The 13,568-nt window shown below is 33.6% G+C and overlaps 2 protein-coding genes across 8 annotated transcripts; one reads left to right on the top strand and one right to left on the bottom strand.

Moving 5' to 3' along the window:
• Positions 1-3,314: 3,314 nt before the first annotated feature.
• On the top strand, positions 3,315-6,590 carry LOC126666898 (COBRA-like protein 7). The gene is made up of 2 exons (XM_050359802.2): positions 3,315-4,091; positions 4,772-6,590. Exons 1-2 carry the CDS (start codon positions 3,548-3,550, stop codon positions 6,187-6,189), a joined length of 1,962 nt encoding a protein of 653 aa, XP_050215759.1. The 5' UTR covers positions 3,315-3,547; the 3' UTR covers positions 6,190-6,590.
• Positions 6,591-7,052: 462 nt separating this feature from the next.
• Positions 7,053-10,831, bottom strand: LOC126666897 (two-component response regulator ARR1-like). 7 transcript variants are annotated; one of them, XM_050359798.2, is made up of 6 exons: positions 10,321-10,831; positions 9,850-10,002; positions 9,380-9,760; positions 8,989-9,083; positions 7,761-8,900; positions 7,053-7,672 (listed from the first exon to the last, which is right to left on the bottom strand). In XM_050359798.2, exons 1-6 carry the CDS (start codon positions 10,493-10,495, stop codon positions 7,604-7,606), a joined length of 2,013 nt encoding a protein of 670 aa, XP_050215755.1. In that variant the 5' UTR covers positions 10,496-10,831; the 3' UTR covers positions 7,053-7,603. The 7 variants fall into 7 exon arrangements, with proteins under 7 accessions (XP_050215755.1, XP_050215754.1, XP_050215753.1 ...); XM_050359797.2 differs by having other exon boundaries at positions 7,053-7,678; positions 8,989-9,080; XM_050359796.2 differs by having other exon boundaries at positions 7,053-7,675; positions 10,321-10,830.
• Positions 10,832-13,568: the final 2,737 nt, after the last annotated feature.

The following is a 13,568-nucleotide window of genomic DNA, read 5'->3' as shown; positions in this document are numbered from 1 at the left end:
AGAAAGATTTTCTACAAAAAATTGATTATCATGTTGTTATCACTGTATTATCACCTCATTCTCATAATATAATCATATGATACCGAGATGATAATGTATTATTGTACCTAAATGATAATATTATGACAACGACATAATAATAAAATTATGATAACAGTATGATAATATGATACCTATATGAAAAAAATTACATAAAAATTATGATAACGAGATGATAATGTGAAGAAAATAGTATGATAATGAAGTATAATAAAGTCATGTTATCATACTATTATCGTCACCTTATCATCTTATTATCATAATTTTTTTATAATTGTTTTTTTTCGTACATGTATCATATTATCATATTATTATCATACTATTATCTTCACATTATCATCTCGTTGTCATAATTTTTTTGTAATTTTTTTTTATATAGGTATCATATTATCATACTATTATCTTTATATTATCATCTCATTATCATAATTTTTATGTGATTTGTTTACATATAGGTATCTTATTATCATACTATTATCATAACTTTATTATTTTATTATCATCTGGTTATCATACTGATGTCATGAATTTTTTTGTAATTCTATTTTCACGCACGTTATCATCCAGTTATCATAAACTTATCATAATTCATTATCATCTAATTATCATACTCCAGTGTTATGATAACAACATGATAATCGAAAACTATTTTATCATATATTATCATAGATATTATCATGTATGTACCATAAATATTATCATCTCGTTATCATATGATAAAACATTATCATATGACACTATTTCTGTAATTTTTTTTCCATGTAAGTATCATATTATCATACTATTATAAGCTTATCATTATATTATCATAAAAACATTATTATACTATTATCATTATCGTATATTTGTATTATCATAACCTTATCATAATCATATAATGTTATGATAATGATATTTTAATACAGTGTTATTCATATGATAATCAGACACTGTTTTTTTTAATAAAAAATCAATTTTCTCTGCAGTGTTATGATACTTACATGATAATGCAGTGATGATACTCATATGATAATCAGAAGCTGTTTTTTTGCAGAAATCGTTTTTTGTGCATAAAATCATTTTTTTTCATCATAACATTGTTTCTTATGCAGATTTTTAGATCTAAAGTTGAAAAATTCAAGAGTAATTTATTTAGATCTGAAAATGAAAATAAATCATATTTATCACCACGAATTAAGAAAAAATCGCTAAAATCAAGATGGCGGAGTGATGGCGGAGCGACAGAAGAACGGCGAAGAAGAAAAGAATAAAAGTAGAGAAGAGAAGAAGAAAAAAAATGGTGAAGAAAAAAGAACCAGAGAAGGAGAAGAAAGAGAGAAGAAAGAGAAGAAAGAAAAAAGAGAAAAGAAAGAAAAAAACGAGAGAAAGAGAGAGAAAAATGACAGATGTCATTTAGAATAGAATAAATATAATTAGAGTAAAATAACAATAAAAGTTAAGTATAATTATAATATAAACATGTCTTAGAGTAAAAAAAATAAATATATTAAAAGGGTGAGGTATTTTCTCTATCTTTTCCTTATTGAGGTAGGAAATCATATTATTTTTAAAAAGAGAGTATTTTTCCTAATTTTCTCTATCAAATAATCATTCTATTCAAAAATTCAATCCCGTAATATTTCTAAGTATAAAAATCCTTCCATTATTAATTTTTAAAATTAAATTTCTATATTACTTGTTTAATTTTTAGTTGGAAAAAAAAAGGAAACAAAAGACGCTTTGATAAACAACGGCTAGTTGGAAGTTTAAAAAAAAAAAAGATAAAAATGGTCCTACAATATTAGCTGATCCGGTAGAGCGTACGCGTTTTGGCAGCCACGCAGACAAAATTACGTGCCCGCCGTGACTTAGGCCACAATCATGCCAATCTCATTTTATGTCTTAACTCCAAAATACCTTTCAATTACAATTATCAAAGCTCATGTTTGTTTCTTCATCAGATTTCCTAAATCTGATCATTACGTGTATACAGCATACTAATTATAAACAAATTATATCAATCAAAATAAATAAATAAATAAAATAGTATATATATATATATAATATATATGATATAATTAATAATTTTATTTGATATACAAAATTATAATACGCCAGGACATAAAAGTGACCATAATTTAGAAGTGTAAACGAGTTAAGCCGAACTCAAATTACGTTACGTTCGACTCCGAGCTCGATTCTCTTATAGAAACTCTAGCTCGAACATGTTTACATTTTTAATTCTAATTTGAAATGACATTTAAACTATTTAAATTTAGACTCGAGTCCAACAAAATAAAAATAACTTATATATGATTTTTTTTCATTCTAAAATATGATACAGCTTCTGATTGGAATGCCAAGCTTATAAAGCGGTTTTTTATACCTGACAATACGCAATGTATTTTATCCATGCCTCTTCCATTATTTCAAACTCCGGATAGCAGCTTATAACATGTTTGCAGCACTTCCAACGCTTAATAGTCATTCACAGTCCACTGCTATGTGCCCGTCTAATTCAATCTCAACGGCTGTCCCGACATCAGGTACTATAAAACTCTACTATGATGCGGCTACTAGTTCAATGTATCATTGTTGTTTTATTGGTGTTGTGGCTGTGAACAACAATGGTTTTGTTATTAGTCGTTTCACTGCACACTATCGTCATATTTGGGATCCGGGGATCTTAGAATTTCTGACTCTTCATGATTCTTTAAGTTGGGCTTGATCTTGTGGTTGGAATCGAGTAGCTATGTTTGGTGATGTTCTTCAGGTTGCTCAGGTGGTTAATTCGGGAGATTCTACGGATTACAGGACTCGGGAAATTATTTGACGTCCCCGGAGATCTTTTCAGTTATGCTCGATTCAATTTACTCGTAGAAATTTTAATACTTTAGCTCATAATTTAGCAAACTCATTTAAACGTTTTTTGCTTTCTACTTATTATAATGTAACCTAATATAGTACTTTTATATTCAATTATACTATCACTGTTTTTGAAAAAAACTCGTTAAATATGAGTATTTTTAATTGAATTTAGTGAAAAGTAATATTCGAGTAGTTTGAACTTGAATTGGATGAACTGAATTCTAATTTTTTTTCGAATCAATTTCCAATAATTTTGTAATACCCGAATTCATTCACACCCCGTGAGTGCAGACCATTTTATATCAACAACGTTCACATCACCAAATGAAAATAAATTGAGAGGGACAAAACAAAACAACTTCCACAACAACGGCACTTTCTTACAAAAACGAAGCACTTTTTTTATTTTATGTTTTGGTAATTACATTTACGTGTCCTGTCTTCTTTTCTCCTTAAAAAAAAGGTACCTAAATAAATCGAGGGTAGCACATCTTTAAACCCAGTGACGACGACTCAAACACAGAAAATTCATTTCAAATTCAAAAAATACAGCTTCTCCTAAGCTGTTCATTTCTTCTCCTCTCAGATTTCTCATACGCGTTTCCATATCCCAATTCACACTACAAAAACCCACCACCGCCGCCACCACAAATTAACCACCATGGGCTCACACTCAAATCTCCAGCTTCTCATCATTCTACTCACAATCCCCTTCACCATCTCCCAATCCAACACTACCAAACCAGCTCCGGTGCCGCCTCCGCCGCCTCCTGGCAGTACTTGTAACGGCATCTTCTTATCATACCAGTATGAAAAGGGTACCCAGCTTAAACCAACCGTGCCCACCCACCAGCCGTACAGATTTGAGTCGACGCTCACTGTGTCGAACAACGGGCTCGATGCGCTTAAATCGTGGAAAGTTTTTGTGGGGTTTAAGAACGATGAGTTTTTAGTGTCGGCTTCGAATGCTGTTCTTGCTGACGGTACTAGGTTGCCGGGTAATGTGGGTAATGGGACTGTTTTTGCTGGGTTTCCGATGACGGATTTGAAAACTCCGATTGAAACTGCGGGGGATTCTACTCAGACTTCGGTTCAGGTTAAGCTTTTGGGTACCCAGTTTGGGGTTTCGGTTAAGGATGTTCCTTGGCCTTCTAATATTTCTCTTGCTAATGATGGCTTTGTTTGCCCTGGGGTAACTAAACAAGGTTTGTTTAGTTAATTTTCTTTTGAATTTTGTTGAATTGTTCAAATGATTTGCAATATAGATTTGGTTTAATTCTTGGTTTGAGTCTTATAAGTTGATGCCTGGAGTTTGATTATTCATTGCAATTTCATTTCGAGGATTAGTTTTCAGCTTACATGTTTGATAATTTATCCGATTTCGGAATATAGAACTGTGATCTGGTTTGCAATGTGGAATAAAATAATTTGGGATGATAGAATGTAAGTTAGTCATGTCACAAAGTTTAGATCTTTGGTATGTTGTACCTGATTTATGGTTTGACCATATTGTAACTATTATCGTCTCTTGTGGTGTATCGGTTTTAATTTGATCTTTAAAGTTTCAGCTCAAACATATCTAGATATTTGTAGTTACAGCTCTTAATAGTCTAGTTGCTCGTCTTGATTTATGAAAGAAGAACTTTTTGCTTCTTGTTGAGTTGTAATAATTGGGGAAGTTAATTGAGCATAGGATTGTGATAACGACTATTTTATTGAAATTTTAACTGTGTATTGGTTTTATATGATTTGGAGCCTTTATGCTCTGTAATTCTAACTAAATTTCTGCTGAAGTAGAGGATCATGCCATACTTTTGTGTTATTGTGAAATTTTTCAAAGTTCTATGAGTTTTTGCACGTATTGAATGTCAACTTGGCTTCGCAGGTCATATGATGTATGTTTGCTGTACCAAAGACGAGAAGTTTAAATCCAATATCACTGTAGATGAGGAGTTCTTGCCCCGCCAAAATGGTGATCTTACAATTGTATATGATGTCATCAGAACATATGACTCTAGTTACTGGGCACAGGTTGCTATAGAAAATCACAATCCTCTTGGTCGTCTCGATAACTGGAAATTGAGCTGGGACTGGATGAGAGAGGAATTTATCTACAGCATGAAGGGTGCTTATCCGTATGTCGTTGATTCGACTGAATGCATATTTGGATCGCAAGGAACACATTATAAGGATTTGGATTTCGCCAATGTATTAAACTGTGAACGAAGGCCAACAATCATTGATCTGCCTCCAACCAAATATAATGACTCTACCCTTGGGTTTAAACCCTCATGTTGCCGAGATGGAACAATCTTGCCGCCATCAATGGACCCAAGCAAGTCGATTTCAGCTTTTCAGATGCAGGTTTTCAAAATGCCACCAGATCTAAATCGTTCCGAGCTCACACCACCCCAGAACTGGAAGATTAACGGCACGCTTAATCCTGATTACCAATGCAGTCCTCCAATTAGAGTGAGCCCTAGCCAATTCCCAGACTCGAGTGGCTTGCAGTTAAATTCAACTGCAGTTGCCAGCTGGCAAGTTGTATGCAACATCACTCAACCCAAAGGAGCAAGTCCTAGATGTTGCGTGTCATTTTCTGCTTACTACAATGATTCTGTTGTCCCGTGTAATACATGTGCATGCGGGTGCCCTAGTAACACGGCTAGGACGTGTAGCGCAACTGCTCCACCCGTTCTTCTTCCTCCAGAGGCACTGCTCGTTCCTTTTGACAATCGGACTGCTATGGCAAGAGCTTGGGCTTCCCTTAAACATCGAACAGTGCCAAACCCAATGCCTTGTGGTGACAACTGTGGAGTTAGTATCAACTGGCATATTAATACAGATTATAGTCGTGGATGGAGCGCAAGGGTCACGGTCTTCAACTGGGATGAACTCACGTTTCCTGATTGGTTTGCGGCAGTACAATTAGACAAAGCAGCTGCTGGGTTCGAAGCAATGTACTCATTCAATGGGAGCATTCTGGAAGGGACCGACAATACCATAGTCATGCAGGGGCTTCCGGGATTGAACTATCTTGTCGCCGAAACTGATGGAGTCGATCCACTAAGGAGTCCTAGGGTTCCTGGAAAACAACAGTCCGTGATCTCATTTACTAAGAAACTAACGCCCGGCATCAATGTGGCTGCTGGAGATGGGTTTCCCACTAAAGTATTTTTCAACGGCGAAGAATGTGCACTTCCTAAAATCCGCCCGATGAGCAACAGTATTAGAAAAGTATCGTCAACTATAAGTTTATCGCTTCTTATAGCTGCTGTGGTGTTCGTATTGTCGCAGCAGTAACTTGAAGTCAAATCTAATTCTTTCCATTATTTCATATCTTGATGCTCATCCACTTCACATTTCGAGAATCACGAGAAGATGTGCATCCATCAGCGACCAAATTATCATTTGGAATTTCGTGAGTTCAAGTATTTCAGACAGGTTTGCTGTTGTGCTCTTGACATCCTGAATGTATAAGATATATACACTATGATAACATTTTTCCAAAGCTAATGTAAATTTAACATCATCAGCAGACAGTAGTCAACAGTGTTAATAGTTCTTCTTGATGTTCCTTGTGCTGCACTTTTTGTTCTCGCTTGCTGAGTTAGTCTGATGATGTTAAAACTTCTTTATGTTCATTGCGGGATGCTTTTTTCAAGTGCCATTGCTGAATTCGAATTATGTTGTATTTCAGTTTAGTTTATATGTTTTTTTTTTGATTGGTGATAGATGGACTATAACTGTTAGCACGGAAATTCTCGGATCCTATGTTTCAGCATTACAAAAATGCTTTTGAAATTCCGAAACTCTATTTATAACATATTCACCTGTAAGTACATTTCAGTCTGGTTTGACAAAATGTCACCATGATTCTTGAGGAATTATACATCTGTAAGTACGTTTCAGTCCGGTTTGACGAGGTCTGAATCTATAGTTCCGTCCGGTTTAAAATTATGACAAACTATTGACCGATGCACAAGCGTACCTAGTATCCTACAACTCTAGTTTCTGTCAACTCATTGATGGAACAAAATTCACCATTAGCATCTTGCTGGTTTTAAGTTTGCTTTGTATCTTTCAATATTTGAATCAAATATTTTTCTAAGCAAACCGGTTGGGTCAGCTCAAAACCTAGTTTGAGCATTTATTTATCCAAAAGATAGAGAAACAGAACAAAGAAAATTACCCTCTTCAAAACTAAGTACAAGGAACATCCATTAACAATCACCCAGACTTGTGTCCAAAGCAATCAAATGGAATATATACAACAATGTCAATTCCTTCAATCAAATAAATTAAAACCAGACAAAAAAATTTAACATAAAACTTAATTTGTTATTGCAGTTAGAAAAAGCTCCTAATACTTTGCGTATATCTACCAATCAACAGCTCCACAAGCACCCTAAAATTAGTGGTAGATTTTCCAAGAAAATGCAGTCAAAATCTTGCATGTCCAACATGCCATACGAGCTTCGCATATACCTTCGAACCGTATATCGATCTCGACTTTCCGACTCGTCCTACCTTATGTCCAGATTAAACCAGCTGAACAAGAAATATATGCACAAAACATACAGCCTTGGGAATCAAGATATCTTGTCTCCTCAAGAACCCTAATTTGAACTTCTTATCTCTGGTTGCTTGTAGAAGATGCAATCAAATTTAACAGCAGGTATATACATCAAATCTGCCATAATATCTGAGATAGCTTCTACACGGGAATATTATCCAAGGGATACCCATCGAAGTCGAAATCGTTTTCGGCGGGTCCTGCACTTCCCTGCTGCTGCAAATTTCAGTTATTTTAATAACATAATAATTGAAACACGAATGTATAAAATAAAAAAGGAAATGACAGAGGAACCTACTTGTTTGAGAAGAGCACTCATGAGGTCTTCCTGACCAAACTGTTCAGGAAAGAAATTTGTTTGGCCGTGTGCATCAGAAATTGTCTCGGATTTGATCCTTACTGGATTCTCAACGAAAAAAGCGTTGAGGTGTTGTTGTCCACCATTTTGTGAATTCACATGATTAGCTGCATCCCCGGCAGAAAAGACGGGTTTTCCCAGAGCAGATATATTCCTGTTCAGTCCGGTCCTTTGGCTAGTCGAAAACCCTTGGTGAGATAAAACGGATGAATCAACGTCAAGGTTGTTTTGCTGAGAGGCATTGAATGTCATGCCTACATTTTGCAGTTCCCATTCATGAGATTTATGTTGATTTAGATCAGCAAAAATATCATAACTTGGCATGAAACCTGCTGATCCTTTTATTTCTGAGTTAACCTCTTCCTGAAATGTGCCCTTAGATGTCAGACTCGACATTCCGGGATTGTTACCTATCGGAAAACTATTACCCGCTAATTCAACGGCGCTGTTCAACGGGAAATTCATCATGGAAGATGATTGTGAAACTGTACTGTACCCCGAACCTCTACCATTCTCAGATAAACTATGTCTTGCCAAAACCCCTCCGCCAATTGCATTCGCATGGCTGCTTGAGGCTTCATTTAGCATCTGCCCTCTAGATTGCGATTGAGACATCTGCATCAATAACGAACTACTACTCTGACCTCCTTGCGAATTAACTTGCATATTCATGCTCCCAATAGATTGTGCAGAATGGTGCAAATTTGCTAGTTGTTTTGGCTCCATGGTTGTCGGAATTCCATGAAGTAAATTGATTTGCTTACTGCTGCTCAATTGTTGTTGTTGTTGCCCCTCCCCATATCTCAATTTCGGATTTTCAAAACTAAAAAGATTTCTTTGATCAACAATGGGCATAGGTATTCTTGATTTTACAGCTGATCTGCCGAGTCCCGCTGCTTGGAGTGTGGCGAGGCTTTGTGCTGGAAGCTGACCGGTTGCTGCAAGAGTTTGAAGGTCAAGTCCATTGAAGGATGACAGCGTACCATATGTTGCCGCTTCTTGTGGTGTAATGAAAGCATTGCCCAAATTGTTTTGGTGTTGAGGAACTCCACTCAATCTTCTAAGATATAAGCGATATTTCTGCACCATGTAGTAGGCCATTTATTAGTATATAAGAGCGGAAAAGAGAGATTATGACGACATTACCGGAATTCTATTTAATGCTTACATTTATATTTGTCCATACCTGAAGATGGCTGGCAACATTTTCTCTCGTGAGACCAGGCACATTCATCAATTCCAGAATTTTCTTTGGAACAGCTTCTGTATTTAAAATTACAAATGTAAATGAAATTACATTAAATTACTATAGTAAAAATAGGTTATGATAGTTAAGCTACATGTAAATACTGCTTAATTAAAGAATTAAGTAAAAGAAATTCAATTTGTAAGTTATGCAATTAAGAATCTTTAAAATGGGTTCTACTCTTATTATTACTACCCGCATTCCGACTCGCGTTTAATGTATTTTTATTCAATTTTCATCAAAACCATTGCAAGATCTCACACATTTCAGAGGATATCGTAAGAACGAAAAGAAAGATAGTAGCAATACATACTGTCAATGCCTAGTTGATTAACAGCTGCGACAAATTGTTGATGAAGCTCAACTGACCACACCACCCGCGGCTTCTTCAACGCAGACGTATCATCCCTATCGTCTACTTCTTCTTCGTCATCTTTTCTCTTCTTCGAGTTTCTCCAATTTCCTTCGTTTGCTGAAGACGAGTAATCAGCATCTTCCGATTGCTTTGGCTGCCTATCTCCTTCTTCTACGCTTCCTGACTGCTCAATATCTTTCCATTCATTTCGTTTCTTCCTTACCACATGCTGCCAGATATTTCTCAATGCTTCAATGCGTACCGGTTTAATCAGATAATCACACGCACCATGCGTTACCCCCTTCATAACTACACTTTTACCGTCATCCGCCGACATCACTGCATAGTTGGCAGAACATAAATAAGAACATCACCTTAATTAAGTCAAATCTACAGAATATGATCACAATTCACAACCAAATACTTACTGATAACAGGCAGATCCATCTCTAGTCCAATATATTCAAGAAGCTTAAATCCATCCATATCCGGCATGTGAACATCGCTGATAACAATGTCGTACCCGTTTTTGTTCTCCCGGAGCAACGACAACGCAATCTCGGCTCGGTTGCATTTCGTAACTGAAAAATCACATCAATCAACACTCTAATTCATACAAATCTAACTCACACTCCAATTCACAAGCTTTTCAATTGATCAAGAGTCTTACAGAAAAGACATCTAAAGTCAAACAAATTCCCCAAGATTATACACAGTAATGGAACATTAAATTGTCATTACAGATGTGACATCACACCCAATCTAACTATGTTTACAAAAATTATGACTTCACTGAAGTATTACAAACTAAACAAACCAAATCAAATGAATTAAATCACAAAAAAAAACAAAATCAAGAAAACAAATTTGAACAAAATAAAACAAATTTATTTAGTTACCTTCATAAAGACAAGTTCTTAACATCTTCTCCAAGATCATAAGACAAGTCGGGTCATCATCAACGACAAGAACTCGAAGCCCGGCCGGAAATTGATCGGGAACAACCTCAGTAGTTTTCCAAACAGCACTAGAACTAACCGTTGACATCGATCCTTTACCGTTACTTAGATTCATACCTTAAATTTCAAAAAACAAAGATCTCAAAACAGTCAAACAGTTCATAAAAAACCAACCAAATTTCACATGTTTGAACTGAACTTGGAATCAAAAACAAAACAGAACAGAACCCAGTTGAGACATGTAAGAGGTGGAGAAAAGGGTATGAACTGATTTTTGGATTATTAAGAATACAAAATTTAAAATATATGTATACAAATTGCTGTGTTACTGACTAAATTTTGAGAGTAAATTCGTGTTAGAAGAGTGAAAAAAAGGATTATAAAAATGAAAAGTGGGTCAGAGAAGGGAGAGTGGATCCAGCTCATGTATGAAACTTAACTAACTCACTCCACCGCATATCTAAATCTACTCTCCCTTCACGACAATTAACGTTAAACTTTTTGTCTCCTTATTCTTTTACTGTTAAGTTTTACTACTACTACTTTTTTTTTGTTTTAAATATCCAGTTTTTTTTTGTTTACTGCAATTTTTACTGGTTATTAATTTTTCTTTCTCATGCATAATGATTATTTTAAGTAAATTTGAGATTGCCGTAATTGTCTTTTGACTTCAGTTCAAACCTTGTTACTTTTTAAGCCAGTTTCGGATATTGTTGTATATTGTGCTTCTGATTAATTCTTTGTCTTGGTTATACTATTAAATATTTAAAAAATTATAACTCAAATATTATAAACATTTCACAACAATTTGTTAGATTGTGGATTCAGTTTCTCCTGCAAATACTTTGCTTTTTTAATAATAAAAAATGTAAAAAGTTTAGTAATTAAATTATATTATCATTTATTGATGCATGTGAATATTGCGGTAGATAAAATTTACGTATTTTTTTTAGTGTTCATGACTTAATGTTTAAACATAAAAATTGGAGTATTAATTTTTGTCTTACAAGGAAGGAGATGAAAAATTGAGTTTAAAACTGTGAGATGTAATTATTAATTACACATGTTAAAGGAAAAACAGATGTTATTCCTGCTAGAAGCTGAGAAAAAGCAAATGTTGTAGTTGCCACTTGCAACTGGGTGGGTTGGTTTAGCATTCCACTTTCAAGTTCCGAGAGTGGCCATCCCCTATACTTTATTTATTTTTAACAAATTAAAAATAGCATAAAAATATCCTAAATACTCTTACTTCCGTTTAGGAAGAGACATATCTCTTTTACACATGAATTAAAACGACGATGTATAGTATTTTCTTTTTTCATTTTATCCCTATTACCGATTATTTTATAAATTCTAGAATATAGTCATAACATTTTAATAATTTCTTAAGATTTTAAAAATAACCGCATGTAAAATCACATAAAATATATTAATATATCATACATTTTTTAGACGGAACAAACGAAATAGTAACAATTAGAAAAATCTCTGGTTCATTTTATCCGGTTTGATTCGGCCGGTTCCAACAATAAAATTTTCTAGCTACTTGCTGTTCTTTATAAATCCTGACGGATTCCCCGTGACAAACACCAATAAAACCAACTCAGCATACCATCTACTAAGATATTTCACTTTCTGCATTTCATGGTTTTTTTTAATTTTTAATGGAAGAAATAATACTACTAATTAATACTCCCTCCGTCCCACTCTAATTGACAAAATAACTAAATTACAATAACCAATACAAACTAATAAATGACATAGATAGTTACTTCTATACCCCTATATTGATAATGGAGCTAATTAATACTATTAGTATGTTAGTCAAATTCTCATTAAATATTCACCATTTTTCCATAAAAAGTTTAAATTTAAATGAGGGTAAAGATGGAAAGTTAAAGAAAAAAATTATAGTTAAGTTAGTTTTGTCAATTAGAATGGGACACCAAAAACTCCATATTTTGTCAATTAGAGTGGGACGGAGGGAGTATTAATAATAGAAATTGAATATTACTTTATTGATATTTATTGCTTTTCTGTGATTTTTCATTTTCATATCCTCAAATAATTAATATTGCTCGTTATTGCCACTCTAGCTTCTGTCACAGTCTCTGTTTTTTTCATTCCCACCCCAAACTGACACGTGTCGTTAATCGCCGCATATTTAAGATAAGGTCTATTTGGCTTATATTGTTCCTCATTTTCTCGGACTCGTCTTTTTGTTGTCAACTCATTTTTGTGTTAGGTTTTGCCTAAATTCGTAAGCCAAATAACTTAATTATTGACTGCAAAAAGCTAAAATTATATACTAACCAAATTTTACCATTCAACTTGCCATTTATCTTAATATATTTTAGTTAATTAGTTTAAAATTTTGAACTTTTTCAATATAAATACAATTTTATTAGTAAATTATAAAGATGGTCAACCAAATTTTTCGAAAATTCCATATAGAGGTGCACACATGGCCGGTTCAATTAAAAACCAATTTGATTTAATCGAATTAAATTATTTTATTAACACAACCAATTAAATAAACAAATTTGATTTAACCAACATTTTCAAAATATAAAATTGAATATACTTAATTCAGTTAATTCTATTAGATTGATAAAATTAACGTAAAACAATCGGTTAGCTTGCTTAATTAAATTTCTAAAACTCTTAATTATTACCAAATAAAAAATATTAACCGAACCGATCTAAAAAATTAGATTATATAAAAATCTAACCAGAATTAACTGAAATAGAGAAGTTAATTGGATTTAAACATCGAGTTACTCACACTACACCAAAATGACTCCTATCTCCAAATTGAAATATAGCAATTGAAATTTTACTTTAATTATAAAAGAAACAACGTATCTTAATTCACTAGGTTATAAAACATAAAAGTAAGTAAGAAATCAACATTACCCCAAACCCTAGTTAGTAAATGATTTATCCCTTTTCTTTAATTTTTTGGTTTCTGAATAAACAAACAATGAAGGGTTGCTTTATTACAGCAAGAAAAGCTGTGAAGTATAGATAAAGTAGCACACTGCAAACGTATATTCCCTCATAACTTTACTCTACTTCGATGAATATATGTTATCTATATTAATATAAAGATATGATTTCAAATTATGTTTTTTTTTTCACTGTCAAAACTTTTGTTTTTTTATAGAGATAAATATAGGTTATAGTAT

Source organism: Mercurialis annua, linkage group LG2 (genome assembly GCF_937616625.2).
Source record: "Mercurialis annua linkage group LG2, ddMerAnnu1.2, whole genome shotgun sequence".
In the NCBI taxonomy this organism is placed as follows: Eukaryota; Viridiplantae; Streptophyta; class Magnoliopsida; order Malpighiales; family Euphorbiaceae; genus Mercurialis; species Mercurialis annua.
This window is presented reverse-complemented; position numbering and strand designations above follow the sequence as displayed.